This window comes from Acipenser ruthenus, chromosome 14, assembly GCF_902713425.1.
Source record: "Acipenser ruthenus chromosome 14, fAciRut3.2 maternal haplotype, whole genome shotgun sequence".
Classification (NCBI taxonomy): Eukaryota; Metazoa; Chordata; class Actinopteri; order Acipenseriformes; family Acipenseridae; genus Acipenser; species Acipenser ruthenus.
This window is the reverse complement of record NC_081202.1, coordinates 7,412,244-7,432,435: the sequence shown is the minus strand read 5'-3', so window position 1 is coordinate 7,432,435 and position 20,192 is coordinate 7,412,244. Positions and strand designations below refer to the sequence as shown.

The window sequence follows — 20,192 nt, the reverse complement described above, 5'->3', positions numbered from 1 at the left end:
TTAATAAAACCTCCTAAACCTGTTCAGTACTGTTCACTACTTTAAAAAAGAAAAGACACATTTAATTTAACAAATCTAACCTTTGAATGGAGTGAGATTCACTAAGATTGGCTTTAATTCTTGATTATGAAAAAACAGGGTTTGATTTTTGAAAACAGTATTTTAACTTGAATTGCTGTTGAAATTGTACAGGAGTCAAGACACACAGTGACTGCAATTAAGTGACACAGCGCTTGCCCTTAGCAATTAAAAGGCAAACGCTGTGTCTGGTATAAGTCACATGGGGTCCTATTTTCCACTGGGCTGTAATAAGGCATGACTTAACTAACTTTAGAATGTTAAAATTATACAACTATGACACCTTCTGCAATTGTACCCATTACCCATTTTCTTTTTTCTCTTAATTACATTATGGTCGTATTGGATGCATACATATATAACTTAAATGAAGGTGCATCTTCAACAGAACTCAATAGGAAAAAGCAGAAAACAACTTTCCCCAGATTACAGCAACCAGGGAACCAGAGCCAAAAAAAACCCTCTTCCATAATGTTTGGTCATTTCATACCAAGAATTTGAGACTACCACAATGAACAGTTCAAGCATTTCAAGTGATACCTTTCTTTTTTTAGCTACAGTAATAAGTCCTTTAATTGGTAAAGGGCATCTAAATGACCACTTCTTTCTAGGGGGCATTCAACCTATGAGTGATGACAGACACTCAGCTCTTTATTATTTTCTATTCAGCTTGCCAGTGTTTTCTGTTTTTATCTATAAAGGAAAATGCATACTGTAGCTTCCATTTTACACCAAAGGGATTTCTGAATCAATGATAAAAACAAACAAACAACCAAAAATAAAAACCGGTAATGCTATCGGGCTCGTGGCATCATGAACTCATGAAACAAAAGCTGTTAAAAGCAGCATTAGGATAGGCACTCGCATTCATCTTTGCTGTAAGATTTCAAATCTGTCCGGAAGGGTGATCCCAGAGATGCAGAGTTAAAAAAAAAAAAGAATCCATAGTATTGCTTTCCTCTCAGTAGGATTATTTAAGGCTTAGCAAAACAGCAAATGTAGGAATCTTTGGATAGCATTGCTGAGACTGCCCTGGGCACAAGTCAAATATTTTCTGGTGAATTCTAGAATCCTTTTTGTATTTAAAAGGGTGGCGTTTGAAGTTTATGCTGCAACGTCCCTGAAGAAATTAAGAGGCATCGTTTAAGAATGATCAAGTATTCCTCCAGAACAATTTGAGAAACTTGGTACTGAAATATCAGCGTCAGTATTTTAAGTAATGTCATTTCTTTTTGCTGTTTAGAACCTCTTTGTTTATCATTTTCGCTTCCAGTCATCACATGCTGGTGACTGAAATACAGCTAGCTAGTGCATCAGAGTGCACAATAATCTTCTTGTATTCCTTACAACCACTAGGGGCAGAGTGTTTGAGGGGTACAGGTTAATCTTTAGAATCTTCACACTCCTACTGTATAGGTGTTTCTGACTGCATAATCCGATACATTTTAAAACTTTCAGGTACTGCACGATTATTACCTGGTTATGAGGACCCTCTGTATGTGCGTGCACTGTTTTTATCTGCATGTAATTTGCTTTTAAAACCCTGGAGGAGAAAAAGAGTGAGGTGACCTTCATTTTTTGTGTCCTCCTTTATTTATAAATTCGGAGGGGGAAACGTTATAAAAAGCAGCACTTTTCAGCTGCAGGTATTGAAGACAGGATTATGCCTGTGGTATATGTCTTAATCTTTGCTCATTAAACTCTAAAGACTCACTGAATGGCAGCTGGTTCCTGCTGTGTCCTGTATCCAGCTGTGGTTCAGCCAATTACAGTTCCTATAGTCTGTTACTAACAAAGAGTGAGAGCATACAACATTCAAGACTAATGTGTGGAGTACTGCCGAGACCACAGTGACCATTACACAGCACAGGGGCATTCAGTATAGAGGTGGGATCCAAAATTGGAAACATCTGTAATATGAAGCACACACTTGTGTCCCTTGCATGACTCATTTATTTGCTTGCAAACGGTCACAATGGGTAAGACAGCAGATCTGAGAGACTTTGATATAGGGCTGATAACAGGTGCTCGGTTGGCAGATAATTTTGTATCCGAACTGCACATCAGCTCAAATTACTGATGTTTCACAGGGATCAGAATATCTTCCACTTTTGAGTATGTGCCATTATGGAGAATAGACTAGATTTATTTCCCTGAAGGAATTAGAGGTGGTAATTGTATCCTGTGTTGTCCGTATCACTGCAATGCATTTTTTAACACAATCCTCACTGTTTTCATCTTTACACATGGTGGGTCATAAAAATCACACTGAGAATATTTCTAAACTTAGATTAAATTAATGGCTAAATGTGAACATAGTTAACAAGCATTGTAGCTGGAGAGCGTGTGATTTGGATACACTGACACTCATCAAAAAAACTCTTTACCAAAATTTCTCCTGACCGGCACTACAAAATGTAGAAATTGTCTTGGTTTTATTCCATCCAAAAACATATCAGATAAGATTTTGTTCAAGGAGCTTTCGTAACATTGAAGGCTTTCAAAACACAGATTGACAACAAGATATAAACTTCCTTCACTGGGATGCTGAAAAACAAGCACAAGAAACAGGGGTAGTGCTGCAAATGCTGACTCCTTTTAACTGTAAATAATAAAAAAAATTAAAAAAAATAAATAAATATATATATAGATAAATAAATAAATAAATAATACAGCATCAAGGCCCGTCTGTTTCTGAAGAAAATAATTATTCTGTTCAAGGTACTGCTCTTACAGCCCTGTCAGTTTGAAAATGAAAAATCAGTCCTTTCCCCTTTGACCTGGATGAGGTTTGTAATTGCCTCAAGATGATGATTTTCACGCAGGCAGCTCTATGCACTGGAAATAGTCAGAAGCATGTGAACCAATATAAGATGTTTTTTCTCCCTCATTGGCAGGGGACTGGACTGACCGCTAGTCTGTCCTTTCCCATATAGGCACCACAGCATACTGAGTTTCTGATGTATTTCATTACTCCTGGCATCTCAAAAACATGGATCTGTGTAACCACAGAGGTAAACTCTGGCATTGCTCTTGTGCTAATCCAAAACAATCCCTCAAACTCAAACCAAACAATTCCTTAACAGCTGCATTTCTTTCTCTCTTGCCTCTGTGTCTTTGCAGATGGACTAATTCAACCAGTTAAACTGTCCCAAAAACCGTGAGAAACTACTTGAGAAATGATCCCCAACGGTGATGCAAATGGTCTTGTACTAAAAGCAATGGTAGCTACAATGGTAGAATGGTACCATAGTGGAACATTTTTATATATTAACATACAAAAATTGTTAATATATAAAATCAGTAACATGGTACCACATCAGTACCCATAAGCAGGGCCAGATTTGACAAAAATGCACAGAATTCACTCAAGAAAATGTAAGAATGTAAAAAAAAGTACGAAAAAAGTAGAATTCCCACGGAATTCAATGTTTAAATTATTGCCTAGTGTCACACTACAACAGTAACACAAGTACTAGCATAATCATGCACAACATAGACCTTACAAAACAGTAACGATTCATGTAAATGAACAACATCCAGAGTTTGTTGCTATGACAGCTGCAATACACGATCAGCACACAATAATTTGATTTAAAATATTGATAGCTACCTATATTGAGTAGTAATTAAAAATGAGACAAATGCTAAAATCAGAAAAATAAAAACATGAATCTACCGTGCTCAACAATTTCCAGGCAATTTCTATGGAGACCGTGTATGGTTTTTTTTGTACATTCTGTCAGCACTTCGATCGATTACCTTCAGAAGCACACCGTGTTGGAACACATGAAATCTCAGACGCACATCAACAGAAAAGCAAAAAATCAAGCAGGTAAGAATACATGAATACATTATTATTACTATTATTAATTATTATTATTACTATTATTATTACTACATGTGTTTCCGTTTGCACTGTGGATAGCAGATCATGAGAAGTTTCACAGACCAAAATGTGAAAATGATGCTTATGAAATTCAGCAGCATTTAGGATTAATGATTGTAATTATGTAAAAGGAAGACAATGTCTTAGGTTTTGTGTACATGTAAATGATGTGCTTTACGGCACAGACAGGGGTGTTTAAAATAACTACACAGCTTTTAAAACATTCTCCGTGTAGCAGAAGTGCTGCAGCGCTACAGGCCATTGAGTTTCCATGACTTGCTTGGCTGATCAGCTTAGACGGCATGGAAAAAAAATTATCTCGAAATATCTCTTACTTACCCTAAATAAAATGTCAAAGAAACTGAAGCAACAGTCAAATCTATTTGCATTTGGATTTGGAAAACGTCCAACGCCATGAAAATGAGAATGTAACGGACGGTGAGGAGGAAGAGCTAACAAAGTGTTAGTATTGTCTATGACAGTAACTGAAAAATATAGAAATGTGTTCACTTCCCTGGAATTTTTATATAGTTATCTTCTCTGGCATTATAGTTCTATTTCCTATGCATTGTATGTATCTAGTTCCCTGGCATTGTATGTGTATATACTTCACTCACAGGCATTTTATGCACACAGAAAACAGTTCCCTGGATTTTTATGTAGTTGTTCTCTGGCACATCGATTGTATATAGCTCCCCTCCCACAATTTAAAGATAACAAAAAAACACCCATTACATGAAAACAAAGAAAATGTTGGCCACCAGGTTTTGAAAGCTATTGGCCAAATGGCCACCAGCATACAAAGTGATTTGTTCCACCCTGAGTATAACCCAGTGCATCTCTGAATACAGTGCTTTTGTGATATTATTTTATAAAATCAGGTTTGACATGTACAGTATGTGTTGCTGCTTCATTGCAGTGGAACATATTTATTGTACTGGTTGTTGCACCAACAGTGTTACAGCTTGTCATTCTTCAGCAAAATCTTTTGTCTTCTGAAAAGATGAGAATATTGTGCTTGTGTCAGATAAAGACCAAATGGTATTTTTTTCTCTGTTTTAAATCAGTTTTACAACTACCTCTATGTACTAAACGGTAAACTAGTTTGGTTTATTAGGACATGAGAAGTGACAAAATGCTGGAGTGTGAATAATTTGTAACTTTTTAACAAGCATGGCTTAAAACTAAAATTGATTTTCTTTGGGGATTTCACACTTTTTAATTAAACCTCCTATAGTACGCTAGGAAATGTGGCTACATGGACTGACTTTTTAAAACGTTTTTAAATTATCAACAAAGTTTATCCTCGTAACTTCTTTATGCATAGCACAGAGACCAGGACGAATGAACACATTTGGAAATGAAGTAGACACAGAGTGAAGAAGAGGGTAAAAGGCATTTTTAAAAGATAAGAGTGGTGAATGTACAAATCAGGCTGCCTGCCAGGCCTTCTTGTAGCTGTCATCACTCAGATCCTTTGAGAAGCCGAGACACATTTTTAAGCGGTTACTCTAGTCTCCAATTAACACTAATTTGGAAAGGTGAAAATTCAACACTAAATGTACAAAACTGAGAAACAACCAACTTGACAGTGTGCAAGACAACTCGACTTACATTACTTCCATGTTTGATACTGGTTTTGTAAAGTCAATAGGTATGTTTCCCCCTTTCAAAAAATAGAAGTTAAAGACCGGAGTAAACTCTTTGAAAATATGGCCCAGTTCTGTGATGAATCATCTAAAAGTAAATCGGATGATATTGATGGGCTGAATAGCCTCTTTAATTTTGGTTGTATCCGGGTCTGTCATTGATGCAAAATTGAGTACATAATAATAATAATCCAAGAAAAATTAAAACATGGCAGAAGGGTTACATTGTCTTGTTTTTCTTCCCTCTCAAGATTTTTATAGGCTGTTCAGTGATGTCCAGGTAAATCTACTTTTTATCCTTAAGGTATTTTGTAAGGTTTTTATAATTTTGTTACATATTAGCTGAATTGTTGTGTAGGTGGGACTAACCTGCTGCATCTTACAAAACAGTCTCTACTGCCAAATAATGTCTCCAGGCAGGATCTCACACTACCCACAAAATGCTTCTCCCTACAAATCAAGCACCCACTTGTCCTTTCTCTAAACTTACGGCCATTCAAAAATAAAGGCAAATACAAGAGAATATTTTCAGTTCCTACCTAATATTTCCATACTGGGGACATGCTTATAGTAGACCAGAAGTCACATTTCAGAACATGTCTTTGCCCATGCTCTGGGGTGCTTTTTGCCAGAATTTTCCATAATTTCAGCATACATTATATTTCATGTGCAAGTCAGAATAAGTACATGACTTACATTCATGAATAAGTATGTGACCTACGTAACAATTCACTCTAAAGAACTTGTGCTAATGAATGTCCAGACCAAGTTAGATCAGTGTTGTTGGCCATGTTTTCAGGTAATGTTCTTCAGTATTTTTTAGGATTCTGGTTACAAATTGTGTTAAGAAAACCAGTCTGCTGCCGTTTCACTTGCAAGATACACTGGTGAAAAGTAATTTGCTTTATAACCTTCAGCAAGCATAATACAAAAATAAAAATAATTTATTAAAAAAAAATTACGACATATGAGGGGAATTTCCTTTCTAATTAGCCATACATTTGCTGGCTTCTGTGAATGTGCTTTTTTTTAAAAAAAAAACATCTCTGCATATTAGTTTAATAATAAGCACTGTTGAAATGTCAGGAACTGTACAGCTGCAAGGCTTCTCAATGCATGAAACATAATGCTCAAATTAAACAAAGACACGGGGCTCCATTATGTAGCTGCAACAAGTGTGGAATAGAGGCTTAGACTTCCAGTATTGTAAACCTCAGATAATCCACTGCAGTGTTTGTGTGGCATGACATCACTCTTCTGCAAGGGCAAAGGATGGCACAAGAATCTGGATGAACTTTCACAGACCAACTGAAAGACATGCCTGCTTAAAAATGCAATCTGAAGCTTTTCCTGTCATAAATGTTGTTGAGTTGAGCTGATTTTGTTTTTCATGCTCATTTGGGGCAGGTAACTGCATGTCAAGTCAGGTCTACATCACAGCAATGTGAAACTTCTATGCCAGTCTTAATGATGAACGCTGTTGATGCTGATTATTGAGCCATCCTCTTTACGGATGTTTTTCAAAATGTATTTTTATGAACAAAATACATTTTGAAAGTCATGAATTCCAGACCGGTTTTATGAATATTAAACTTTATTCAGAAAAAAACTGAAAAAAATATATTATATATATTACAAAGAAACCGTTATGTTTTAAATACTTTAGAGCAAACTGAAATAACCGCACATGAGTATACAGTACTAGCACTACACAAGCAAGAAGAAGCATGGGTTTATATTACTGGGAACAGATTAACCCCTTAACCTCAACGCATTTTTGACAATCATCTTCAGACCCTCCTGTATCTACCCCACCAAATGTTGCACAGAATTATTGGTATGCATTAGTTCCAATGGTTATAAATAGACCAGTGTGCAGTATTGGAAATAGACCATTCTTAAATTCAGCTGGAGGGGTTAAAGACTGTTTAGGGGCACCAAAGAGATACTTGGTATATAACTATTTTGGTGTGTTTCTTCAGTTCCATGTCTGGCTTCCGGGCTGAGTCTTGAGAGAATACAGTGCTGGGGGATTCCGAGAATTACCTGGTTTTAATTTTCACGCAAGCAGGAAACTGCAACATCAAGGGGCTGATAGCTAATGAGTTCACGCAGTGTATTACGCCAGCAACAATTCAAACTTGAGCATCCTAGCCTTTTCTAGGCAACCTTTCATGATATTTAGATGCTATCTACTGGGGCAGCACATTGCTTAACCCGCAGTGACGGTAGTCATGCAGGGATTTGCATCTGTCACTGGAAGTGTCGAGGAGTCAGGCGCCTTCTAGAGAGACTGGCACTCAGCCACTGTTTGTCCTTTAGGTGTCCTAGTGACCAAAATGTCTGCTTAAACCGAGCCAGCTTTTTACAGTATAGCACCAGGAAGCCAAAGACTGTGCGAGCTGCAATGGCACCAGCATGACATAAGCACATGTTGAAAGCACAGAACCCTTTCCAAAGCAGTATGTGCTGCTAGTTAAAGCTTAAATTCCCATTAGTCATTAACAGTATCACTAGAAAGAAAAAGCAAAAGCAGTTGTTAGGAGCTGTATACAGGTCAGAACAAAATCTGTCCTGGGCTGTGTTAGAAAGTCTGCAGCAAAGGGAGTCTAATATGCAGGTTGTCAACAGTTAAGGTGGTTAGGGGCTAGAGGATTCTGAGGGTTTCACCTCTGGATCATTGATTTCTAGGCTAGTCTAATGATGATTGGAAGTTATTTCCATTAGTTTGCTGTCCCACAATATGATTGAGTTGTTTTTCATACAAAAAAGTTGTATTATATAAGTATTTTACCTTATGAAACTGGCAGACCCAGTAGCATCACCAGCACTGCGCCAAACCAGTCTATCACAATTGTCAAAATGGAAGAACTATTCTGTGTACCAATGGCTCACACAACCTTGTACAAACGTGGCAGGAGATGTTTGTTACTAATGCTGCGTTATATCTGATGCTGGGAAAGTGACTTTACTTGAAATCAGACTGGTTAATTTCCATCAGCATCTAAATGGAGACTCTGTCAGCCCCAGTTAGGATTTCAGGCTGGCAGATCTCTCCAACTTGCACTGATGATGGAATTGACCTAATGTGAAGAACATGAGAGGCAGGTTTTAGTTTTCAGACTGCAGACATTTAGGCAGAAGATGAGGACTGAGTATATATTATACTGTCAGGGAAACATGGCAGCACGCAGTGTGGAAGTTCTGCCGATGCACGGGTATGTGTGTGTGGGGGGGGGGGGGTATTGGGTGGCAAGGAGGGAGTTAAAATCCTCCCTGCAAAAACACACGTGGGAATGTGGCTGGAGCCGTCAATTGAATAAATATTTAAATGATTAATTAAGGCTCCAGCCACAGGTGTATAAATAAGATCACAGGTGGTGAAATGTTTAGAGTTAATGTTGATGTTGGTGAGAGGTGGAGGATTTTCTGTGTTCCGTTCTGTCTTGTTCTGTCTTTATGTACAATCATGAGTGGTTGGTATAGTCCTTTTGTTTTGGCCCTTGTGCCGTTTTGTTTGTTAATGTGTTTTTGTTCGGTTTAATGTTTAGTGTTTTGTTTTATTAAGTACTGTTATTATATGTGTGCACGAGCACTTAAACTTGTCTTCTCTGCCTCTGACTTGCTTCCTTGTTACAACAGCTTGGCCAGTGGCGTCATCCTTGTCACAGTACACATAATTATACAAAAAACTTGATTCATACAGATGATTGTTGACTTTTGTGTAATGCCCAGTTTAATTTGGGATTGTAGATTGCATATACTGCAGAACTGGCAGCAGCCCGAGTTTGATACTAGAATAAGATGAGTTTGAGTTTTGATGTGGACATGCATTAAGTGTTATTGCGAGTCAATGTCAACATTACCATTACTCAAACTAAAAATAATAAGAATGCATCTTGGTCATAAAGTACAGACAATCTTTCACATTTTGAATGACTTCCTTTGACTTTCTCTGCTTATAGGCATCATTGCTTGTGATGCTGGCTGTTATACACAGCTGTGACGGTTTAGATACTGATGGGATCAGTCGACTTTGGCTCTAAATCCAAGAATAAGACAAGACACAAGCACAAAGTGATTGTCCTAAAGTATTCAGGGAGTGTGATTTCATGCATGCAGATCTAAAGACATTTGTATCTTAATGATTTCATCTTTCTGCTATGACTGTACAATATGCACAAGCTTTCAAGTTATACAGAAACACAGGCTTTAAGAATTTTTGCAAGGAGATTAGACAGGTCTTATCGAACATCTGTGATGGCTTTTCCGGCAATAAGATATTAAATTACAAAAAAAAAAAAAATAAAAGATGGAAAGTCAAAAAAAAAAAAAAAAAGCTTGAAGCCATCAGAGTAAATAAAATGACACCGCACGGTAGAAGCAAGGGGTCAGGGAAATGTAAAACTTGTACCAGTAACTATTACAACATTTAATCCTAGCTAAATCCAGCTGTGATTACATGTTGGTACACTTATTTGTGATCTAACCCACCCTTAACCACTTCAACTCCAGGTGTAAAAATGAAACCCCTTCCCAGATACCAGATTTTGAAAATAATAATAATGTTTTCAAACCTGTAATTGCTAGAAAATGTTAACATATGATGAATAAAACACAAATAAATTACCTAAACTGGTTTTCATTAACCCTTTATGCTCCTGTGTACTACATACCCATATTCAATATAGAGATAAAAACACATGTTTTTTTGTTTTGTTTTGTTTTTTTACAATGAAAACAAAAACACTGCTAATAACGAAAATAATAATAATCAGTAAACAGTAATTATCAAATAAAAATCAAACATAAAAACGTGTGTGTAGCAGGGAGGTAGAGCGCCCTGTACGTATTTATTTGTTTATTGTATTTTAGAACGGGGTCCCCCTCCGCCCCTGTGTTATTTTGTATTTGATTATTATGAGTTATTTATTGTAATGTGTGATGGCGCACTGCCGTGTTATTGTTTTGTTTATTTTTAAAACGTGTTCTGGCAGAGGCGAGATTGGTGCTCGTCCTCTGCCAGGAATAATTAATAAACTCGTGCAGAAGGTGGCCATCTCCCAAATAAATTAAAGTGATTAATTTTGGGGCTAATCGGGAGATGGTCACCTGAATATAAAAAGCCTGCAGCTCTCCAGCTCAGGGTGGGGGTGTTAGAGAGGAGAGAGCGAGCACAGAGACGGAGAGCAAGAGAAATTTATTTAAAAACGAAACTAACCAAGGATAGCATCAGTGAAGGCAATTGCCCAGCCTGACCGGTTGTAGTGTTCGTGATTATTTTTGTTTACCCTTTTATTTTGCTCTGTGAGCAAGTGTTTTTTTTTTGTTCAAGCCTTTTATTTATTAATAAAAACAGCGGCCAGCCGATTCTTTCTTTTGAACTGCAGTGCCTGGTGTCAGTGTTTTCCCGTCCCTGTTTCTGCCGTGACATCACCGCTCAGTCAGCCTGTCACAGTGTGCCATTATCGACTTGCTCTGTGCCATTTATTGAAATGTTCAATACAACAGAACCCGGGGTTGCCTTCGCAACCACTGCACATTTTTCTTGTGTCGTTAATTTTGTTTTCATTTTCATAGCAGACCCTGTACTTTTTTTATGGTGTCTGCTTCGCTTGTGTTGGAGGGATGGACACAGATGCGTGTACACAGCTAGACTGAGAAAGCGATCATAGAATAGAATGGGATACTTGACGTACACACGTACAGCATGGTACTGTAAGTGGGTTTTCATTTGACGTACATGCATACGTCATGGTGTTGAAGTGGTTAACATCCTTATTAAATTGACTAAGTTAACATGTTTCATGTATACCCACAAATGTGCCTTTTAATCAAGGGTTTACTTGTCGGATAACAAAAAAAAAAAAAAAAAAAAAAAGTTTGTTTCTGATTTAACCCACTTCATCTGATCTCTTTGCAAACATATCTCAGTTGAAGTCTGAATATGCCCACAATGGAAAATCAAAATTATATTGTAAATTGGGTTCAGCACTGACTATCACTCATTATAAATATCTTTTAATCTCTGCTAAAACAAATATGCATTTTTCAGCCATACAATTTATTTTGTCTAACTAGCTTTCAAACACAATGATACAGTACAGATTCTTCTCTGTGAAATACTGTAGCACATCAGCTCCACCAGGTGAAACATATTCCACTAGCAAGTACTGTAAGTACATTGTACAAAGTAATGGTGTGGGACTACAAAATGAAGTCATCATAATAAAAAGGGCAATTGAAGTGATTTTGGATAGAGTACAGTATAGTGGACCTGCAGAGGTCACTGCTAGGAGGAAAGTTCAAGAGGTTTAAACTCTGCTTTTTCCAAGTCAAACCAATACAGTAGCAAAGACAGCTATTCAAAGCTAAATAAAAGATCATTATTTTCAAAAGCAGTCTGTGGGCTCTGCCATTAAAAGCTGCAGTTGAATGCTGAATTGTTCAGAATATATTCTAAAGAACTTGTGCTGAAATAAACCACCATCGCAACAGAACGGTCTCCTGAAAAAGTACTTTTAATTATTAAAAAAGGCCAAATGATGCACTCAGCTTAACGTACCCAATTTCCCTTGTTCTAACACCATATGTAACAAAATTGCACCCAGACCCAGGACACAAGAATGGAGTTTTTAAAGCGCGGCTGCACTATTTTTAATTCACAAAACACAAAATCAAAACAAAACAAACACCTAGCTCTACTGAGCACTAACTGAACCCACAGGAACCTGAACTATATGGCAGGACGGCTAAGCCTTTTACCTGCTAAACACCAAAACACTCTGTTCTTTAAACTTACTTTTTTGTCCTTTTAATGACTGCTTGAAAGCAGAGCACCCCTTCTGCCTCCTTCTCCTCAGCAGCCCTGAGCAGACTGACTGCCTCTCAAATACCCTGCACCTGGTTCTGATTTACAATTACCACCAGGTGCAGGGGATAATTAACAAATCAAACAATTAACAAAACAATTAAATTAAACCAAATGTGCATTCGCAAATGTTTTTATGTTTTTCATGCAGGGAGGATTAACCCCCTCCCTGCTGTGTTACAATATATATATATATATATATATATATATATATATATATATATATATATATATATATATATATATATATATATATATATAATGTTGGATAAATGTACAGAGAGACATATATTCCCAACATTGAATACGCTCAGTAACATATGCTAAATAATATTAATACCATGCTTTGTCACAATTGGAGAACTAGATTTTCCAGATATATGGACATAAGTACGTACAGAATGCGATGAAAAAAAGGCACTTTCATATCTTTATTAAAATCTTTGTTTAAGCATTTAACAAAACAGAAAACATCACATTTTAATACAATCAGCAGAAAACTCCACACATGGATGCAGCGATAACACATAGCAACAGCAAGTACAGTCGATTGTTCTGTAGGAAAGAAAGCGTTTCTTAACTGGGATAAAAGTATCCTCTGATTATCTACAACAGCCTGTGAAAAACAGCCCTGCCCTGTCTTTAGAGAATAAGAGTACAAAAAGACAGGGTCATCTTTGTATATATAAAAAGAATAAAGCCAGTAACAGTAGTGTTGGTTTGTAATAATGTTTTATATTATGCCTGCCCATGTGGGGTAATCGGCTTGCTAGCAATTACGATTGTACACCATTGACTGACCGGTGATTATTTATAATCTAATAAACTCATAATAAACTGAGTAGCATTAAACTCTGTAAATTGAATCAACCCCAGGGCTCTAATCCACAATCATTAAGGTATATAGCTGCTAAGCATCTAAGTAAAACTACACAGAATTAAAGTCTGCTATTGAAGCAGGGTAACTAGTGGGAAATAGCCTTATCTTCTTCAGCCCTTCTTAAGACAGGGATACTGAATTTACAATAAAACTGCAGAGTAATGCTATTGAACTACATTGGCATCTTATGCCATCTAGTGGAAGGCAAACATTTTGGGAAGATTTCTCTCTGAATCTAGTTGTAAAACATATCTACTGTATAGTTCTGTTTCTATGTTCTATTTTTAATTCTGTTAAACAAAAGGGGCTTACATGCTTGCTAGAGACTACAGAAACATACCCTACCCAACACTCATGCTGTCTGCACATCACCGTTATCATTACACAAACCAATATGCGCTTACAGAACTGAAGCGTGAAAGCAACTACTTTACACTTGGTACGTTAAAAAAATGGAAGTGGTTCTGCTGAACAGACTTCAGCTCACCTGTTATTTAGCTTAGGCCTTGTGACCGAGAGAGAAGGGATTTGAGCTGTAAATCTCCCTCCCAACCACAAGGGGCGCTATGTAAGGTTGTTAGTATGCTTCCCCATAGACGGGCTTACTCGAAGGTAGGCGGAAACCGGAGGTCGGCCATCTTGGGGGAACCGTGTAGCTGCAAGTGCTCTGAACAACTCTGGTGTGATCACCTGCGGGGCAGGCAGCGATTGGATACACCAGGGCACCGGGCTGATCACAGAGCACGACTCACCACTGCACCGACACACACAACCCAGCACAGCACCAACCGGAGAGCCAGCATCACCCACCCCCACCCCAATACCATAGTTGGTAGAGGGGAGGATTTATTGTTTTGGGAACTTTATTCACCACACCACTCGCCACATAACAGGCCTATGTGAAAATAAACCAAATCAAATGTAAAAAATGATGCCCTGGTACTGCATCACAAAAAATTTTTCTGTGGCAATTCAATGGCTGGGTTCTCAAAGTAAAAGATCAGAAGGAAACCTGGATCCAATGTGACATGATGTGTGGAAGGATTTAGTATGAGTGCGTGAGTTATCTACCTCAATTAGACTGATTATTCATATAAAAGTTAAAACACAACCAAACTCCAACTAAAAAGCAAGTTACAAAATACTTTTAGCATATTCACGGATTATGTCAAATATACTAATAGAAGCCTGTCTAAAAGTGGACCAAATGAAGGTAGGAACAATTACCTATCATATCCCTGTCCGCCAATAAATGGATTTGTAACACATGACATACTGAGACCATACCTTTCTCCCCTCAGCAACTTGCTTCTAAATAAAGCGCTCGCATCAGCCGACAGACTTTTTCAGATGCCAGTCATTATGACAATATTCAGAGGATGAAAAACAGGCAGAGTTTGGGAGAAGAATGGGAGTTTGCATATAACAAGGTTACAGAGGGCATATTGCAGGGAATCGATAAGCAGCGTTGCAGGAGGGGATGTCACCTGGATACAGCAAAACTAAAGCAATGCGTTTCTTGTTTAAAGCTACTTCATAAGTATTACAGCCAATGAGAAGCTTAGTCAGATTAAGCAATTCATAGTAACACGGCAATAGCTTTTTATACGACTTGGTTTCATACTTTGTTAAATGCAGGAGGCATTACAATAGTAGCTAACAACAACTTGGTTCAATGTACTGTACACTGGCTTTATTAGTATACAAGTAATAGTATAGCAGTAGTAACTTAACACTTTGAAAGGGTATATGTAACAGCTTTCCTGTCATTTGCTTATTTATCACTTCATTTCCACATAAACCCACTACTTATACCGAATTATTCACCCGACAACAAATTGAAAGAGAATTGGGTTTTGGATGAGGAAGATGGAGCAATTTGTTAGAATAGCTAACCTATCTAGCTTTGCTTTGGTAGTAATTGATAAAGCAACAATTTTTGATATTTACCTGGGAAGTGCATCACAGTACTGTTGAGCTTTTCAGCAAATGTGAATGGAGTTGCGGTAGGTCCTGGCCCACTTTGTAGCACAACAGTTCTTCAGTTCAGGGTTGAGACACAGTCACAGGGGGTACTAGTGATGACCCCTGTCATACCTCTTCTGCACAATTCAGACTTCAGTCTCTGATGCCATCAGTCTGGAATTTCTTTGTAATGAAATAAGCACAAAGAACTTAACAATCCTTCAGGAATGGTCAGCATGCCAGAGTATTTCCGCTGATGGGATCATTCCTGACATGGCACAGCACACCCAGTCTACCATTCTACCACGTGTCTAAAAGCTTACCCTTCATGGAGGTAGGAATTGAAAGAGGTATATTAAATCATCTACATACATTCTATTTGTATTCTGTATGAATATCTATTGTTGCTTTTGCGAAGATCATGACGGGTCCGCCTTACTAACTATTCTAGCACAAATTACTTGTAAGAAGAATACTCCTCAGGGATGATGGTGGGGACGCATGTCAGTGTTGCACAGGTTGAAGGGAACAACACTTCACCTACGGGCTACAAGGCAAAGTGCAACTCTAATATGACTTTATATGGTACAGGTAGGACTGAAAAATGAAGTAACCTTGATAGCCCTGTAGTTTAACATAACTTTAAAATCTATTCCAGATTGCACTGCAAGCTAACATTTTAGACAATGGTTCCATAGACCAGTTTTTCAGAGAGAGAGAGAGAGAGAGAGAGAGAGAGAGAGAGAGAGAGAGAGAGAGAGAGAGAGAGAGAGAGAGAGAGAGAGAGAGAGAGAGAGAGAGAGAGAGAGGAGAGAGAGAGAGAGAGAGAAAAAAAAAATGAATATCTTACATTTTTTATATGCAACTAGGAGATTAGTAAATCCTGGGTACAAATCTGGTGCGGCCCTGTGTTAGTGTAGTCTCAGCCCACAGTGGGTTGCAGTTAAGGAAAACAAGTGCTTAACTGACAGCAGATTTCAATTTCAACTCATTATGAGAGACGAACCATGTCTCAAACATCCTCCAATTTTTGTTTCGTATAGCAAAATACTTTTGGTTACCACCCATTGAGCATGACTCCTTTATCTCCCTGGCAGGCCTACTACAGAATGGAAGAAGATTGCTAAACACAACAATGCTTAATTAACCATTTCCGTGAGGTTGCACTCCATTATTGCTTCTCGGAATACAGCCGTAAATCTCCTTTAAAATTACAGATTTACTGTAAATGCAAAGACAAAAACAGCTGCTCACCATCTTCTCATTTAGTTTCACTTACTGTACCAAAAAGGAAAGAAAAAAAAAAACTTGTGCTAAAATAACCTTTTTGAAACCCTTATTTTGCATCCACAAAGCAAAGCGCAACCCTAATATGTTTCCCGCCTCAATTCATTCACAATCAGCCTTGATGGGAAGCAGTTATTGATGGAATAGTTAGTCAGCATGGTAAATAATGAACTAATCTGAAAGAACTATAGAAAACATTAGATTAGTTTACCTTCTATTTTAGTCACATGTAGAAGGTAAAGTATCCCTTCATCACAAGTATAGTTTTAAAAAATGTAAAAGTGACATGGGGTTGATTTCATGTAAAATATTTATATGGTTAAGGTTTATTTTTTGTTCTAGTTATGTATCATAAAAATCAAGCTGTTTTTATTTCTCTCAGCATTAAAACAATCCTTACTGATTTTATACAGCACAATTCCACTAGATGGTGCTGCCCCTCCATTGAGGGCATATCACAGGCGTATAATTCCTGACAGTACTTCAGCATGTGGATACAATGCCATTAGGAAAGACATGGCAATTTCTTTGAATAAAGCGGACGAAAATAAGTCAAAGATTTGTCCTCTCTTGAAGGATGTGGTGGACATGTGAAAAAGGTAGACAACATGATCCCGGTCTAGCAGAAAAGCTTCAAGCACCTTGTTGGTTGTGATTTTGATTGATTTTACTTTTAAAAAGTGACCTTATCATATGCTTTTACTTTTCTATACAAGTACTACATTTTGTAAAACATTCATTCCAACGACAGATCAATATAAGAAGTATACTAAATCAAGTCACTTTTTCACTGAAAATGTGTATGCATGTTTAAACCGTAAATGACAGTTTACAAAGAAGGTGTACAGCTTTATTAAAAACATCATTCATAATTATTAAACACTCAATAGTGCTGAATTTAGAAATACTAAAAGAAACTCCATGACACATGTTTTGAATAGAAGTCTTTGTCTTTGACACTGAACCAGTAAGACTGGATAAAGAGTCTGCAATGGAAGCATTAGCATTAAATCCAGTTATTGAAGCAGGACACACACACTTTTATGGGAAGTAATACAAATTGGGTTTAACATTAAACTAACCTTATCATAGTAAGTGCTTGAAAAGTACTGTGCTTGCAAAATATATCCATATAGATTTTTTGTTCACTTGTATTACACACACACAGACACACCTTACATTCATTTAATTTCCTTTCAAACCTTACACAACCAGATGATTTTGCAAAGCCGCACTAATAAACCAGGTTTCTTCAAAAGACTGTTAGACTTTCTCCAAGCACTCAAGTGACTGACTGCTTGCCAGCGAGCTGGAGGCTGCTGTGTAATTTCCAGAGTCAGACATGTCCCAGAAGCATTGAGGAATGTGGACACAGTAAAAAGAAAAAAAAAAGCTGAGGAAGTTCACTGCATAATAACCCACTGGTTGAGGGTACTCCAAGGGTAACAATGTATCCAGGCAACAGAAACGTTCAGCCACACCGACGCTTTTATAAATAAATAAATACGAACTGTAGTTTAAATAGATACAGAAAGCAGTAGTTTATAAGTTGCACGTAACAACATTAAGATGTATCAATGTGCCGTCCTTCACACACTACCAACACAGCATCATTTTAAGCCCTTTATCAAGTTTTAAAATGTGTCAAGCAATTCTGACCCTATTGTAAAAAATGGTCGTATAACACAAAGGCTCAATCCCATAACTTTATTGTTAAACCAATACAAAAATACATCATTTGTTTTGAATGAAAACAATGGTGTTGTGCCTAGTGCACCTCTTCAGGTATGATTCAAACTTGATTTCAATACTAGTCTGCTTATACTGACTCTCTCATTATTAGTTTCTCATTATTTTCACTGCTGTGATTGACTCATGAATTGAGAATATTTATTTTGGGGTAGAGGAGAGCGCCAATAGTGGACAAAAAAAGATTGAGAAGACTTTATATGGTTACAGGTAGGACTGAAAAATGAAGTAACCTTGATAGCCCTGTAGTTTAACATAACTTTAAAATCTATTCCAGATTGCACCGGAAGCTAACATTTTAGACAATGGTTCCATAGACCAGTTTTTCAGAGAGAGAGAGAGAGAGCGAGAGAGAGAGAGAGAGAGAGAGAGAGAGAAATGAATATCTTACATTTTTTATATGCAACTAGGAGATTAGTAAATCCTGGGTACAAATCTGGTTGCGGCCCTGTGTTAGTGTAGTCTCAGCCCACAGTGGGTTGCAGTTAAGGAAAACAAGTGCTTAACCAACAGCAGATTTCAATTTCAACTCATTATGAGAAACGAACCCTGTCTCAAACATCCTCAAATTTTTGTTTCGTATAGCAAAATACTTTTGGTTACCACCCATTGAGCATGACTCCTTTATCTCCCTGGCAGGCCTACTACAGAATGGAAGAAGATTGCTAAACACAACACACAACAATGCTTAATTAACCATTTCCGTGAGGTTGCACTCCATTATTGCTTCTCGGAATACAGCCGTAGATCTCCTTTAAAATTACAGATTTACTGTAAATGCAAAGACAAAAACAGCTGCTCGCCATCTTCTCATTTAGTTTCACTTACTGTACCAAAAAGGAAAGAAAAAAAAAACCTTGTGCTAAAATAACCTTTTTGAAACCCTTATTTTGCATCCCCAAAAAATCCATTAGCTTATAAGTAAAACGGCTTTGACTTCCTGGCTTGAACTACTTCAAAGCTACTAATATTGAAAGACTTGACTTTGCCACCAAAGAGCACACACAACCCTCTTTCCCACATTTGCCCTTGAGGTTCTTTAATTGCTTCCTGAATCCACATAAAACAATTGGTACTGCAGTCTATCATTTTCCAGCAAGTCAAAGGGAAAGAGGCAAGAGAATACGCTGCATGAGTTAATCTTGGTCCTTAGAGTTTATCTCCTGTGGTCTATGCAAATAATTAATTCGAATCACGTTAAGTAGCCCAGCAATGCAAATTTGTGGATTCACAATTTAAATCTAGATTTTAATGTTCACTTTCTGCATTACAGTTTAATTCTTAGACTGCACTGCATTCCTTGCTGTTGAACTTAAGAGTAATACATATGCTAACTTTACAGTGTAAATGACTATGGTGCTTGTTGAAAACTTGAACAGCTCCCAGTTTCAGAAACACACAGACATCATCCTGGCAGTATGTATTGGGAGTTATTCATAGTAGTGACAAATTATATGAACTGGGGAATGCAATTTGTTTGAACCATGTAGCTGTTAATTTTTTTCTCCAATGTGTTTTTGACTGAATTGACTTATTAAATAACCTTAGATGGCCACTAGAGGCTGTACAGAGAATCCAAATGTTTGACTCAAGCCAAGTTTGGATGTATAAAATAAAACAGTTTTGTAGTGATCACACCTTTATGTGGCTGGACCTTGTTTTTGTGCAGATTTATTACGCAGAAGAGAAAGCATGACTTTATTCTTCTTCAGTCTCTGAAAATTAATAAATGCTCTTCAATGACCAATGCAGTGGAACATCAGGCAATTTACACAGAGAATTGTGAGGGTCTGGAACCAACTCCCCAGTAATGTTGTTGAAGCT

General features: G+C 37.4%; 1 protein-coding gene across 6 annotated transcripts in view; it reads right to left on the bottom strand.

Annotated features, from left to right (window-relative positions):
- Window positions 1–20,192, bottom strand: part of LOC117419383 (tetraspanin-9) — a 128,040-nt gene that overhangs the window by 88,872 nt on the left and 18,976 nt on the right. For 2 of the 6 annotated variants that reach the window (XM_034032089.3, XM_034032086.3), the window contains exon 3: window positions 15,318–15,515. The exons of the other annotated variants lie outside the window; for them this stretch is intronic. Coding sequence is in view for 1 of the 2 variants with exons in the window: in XM_034032086.3 (XP_033887977.1) it covers window positions 15,318–15,330 (13 nt within the window). In the remaining variant the exon portion in view is untranslated. The remainder of the gene's footprint in view (window positions 1–15,317; window positions 15,516–20,192) is intronic. 6 annotated transcript variants of the gene reach the window in all.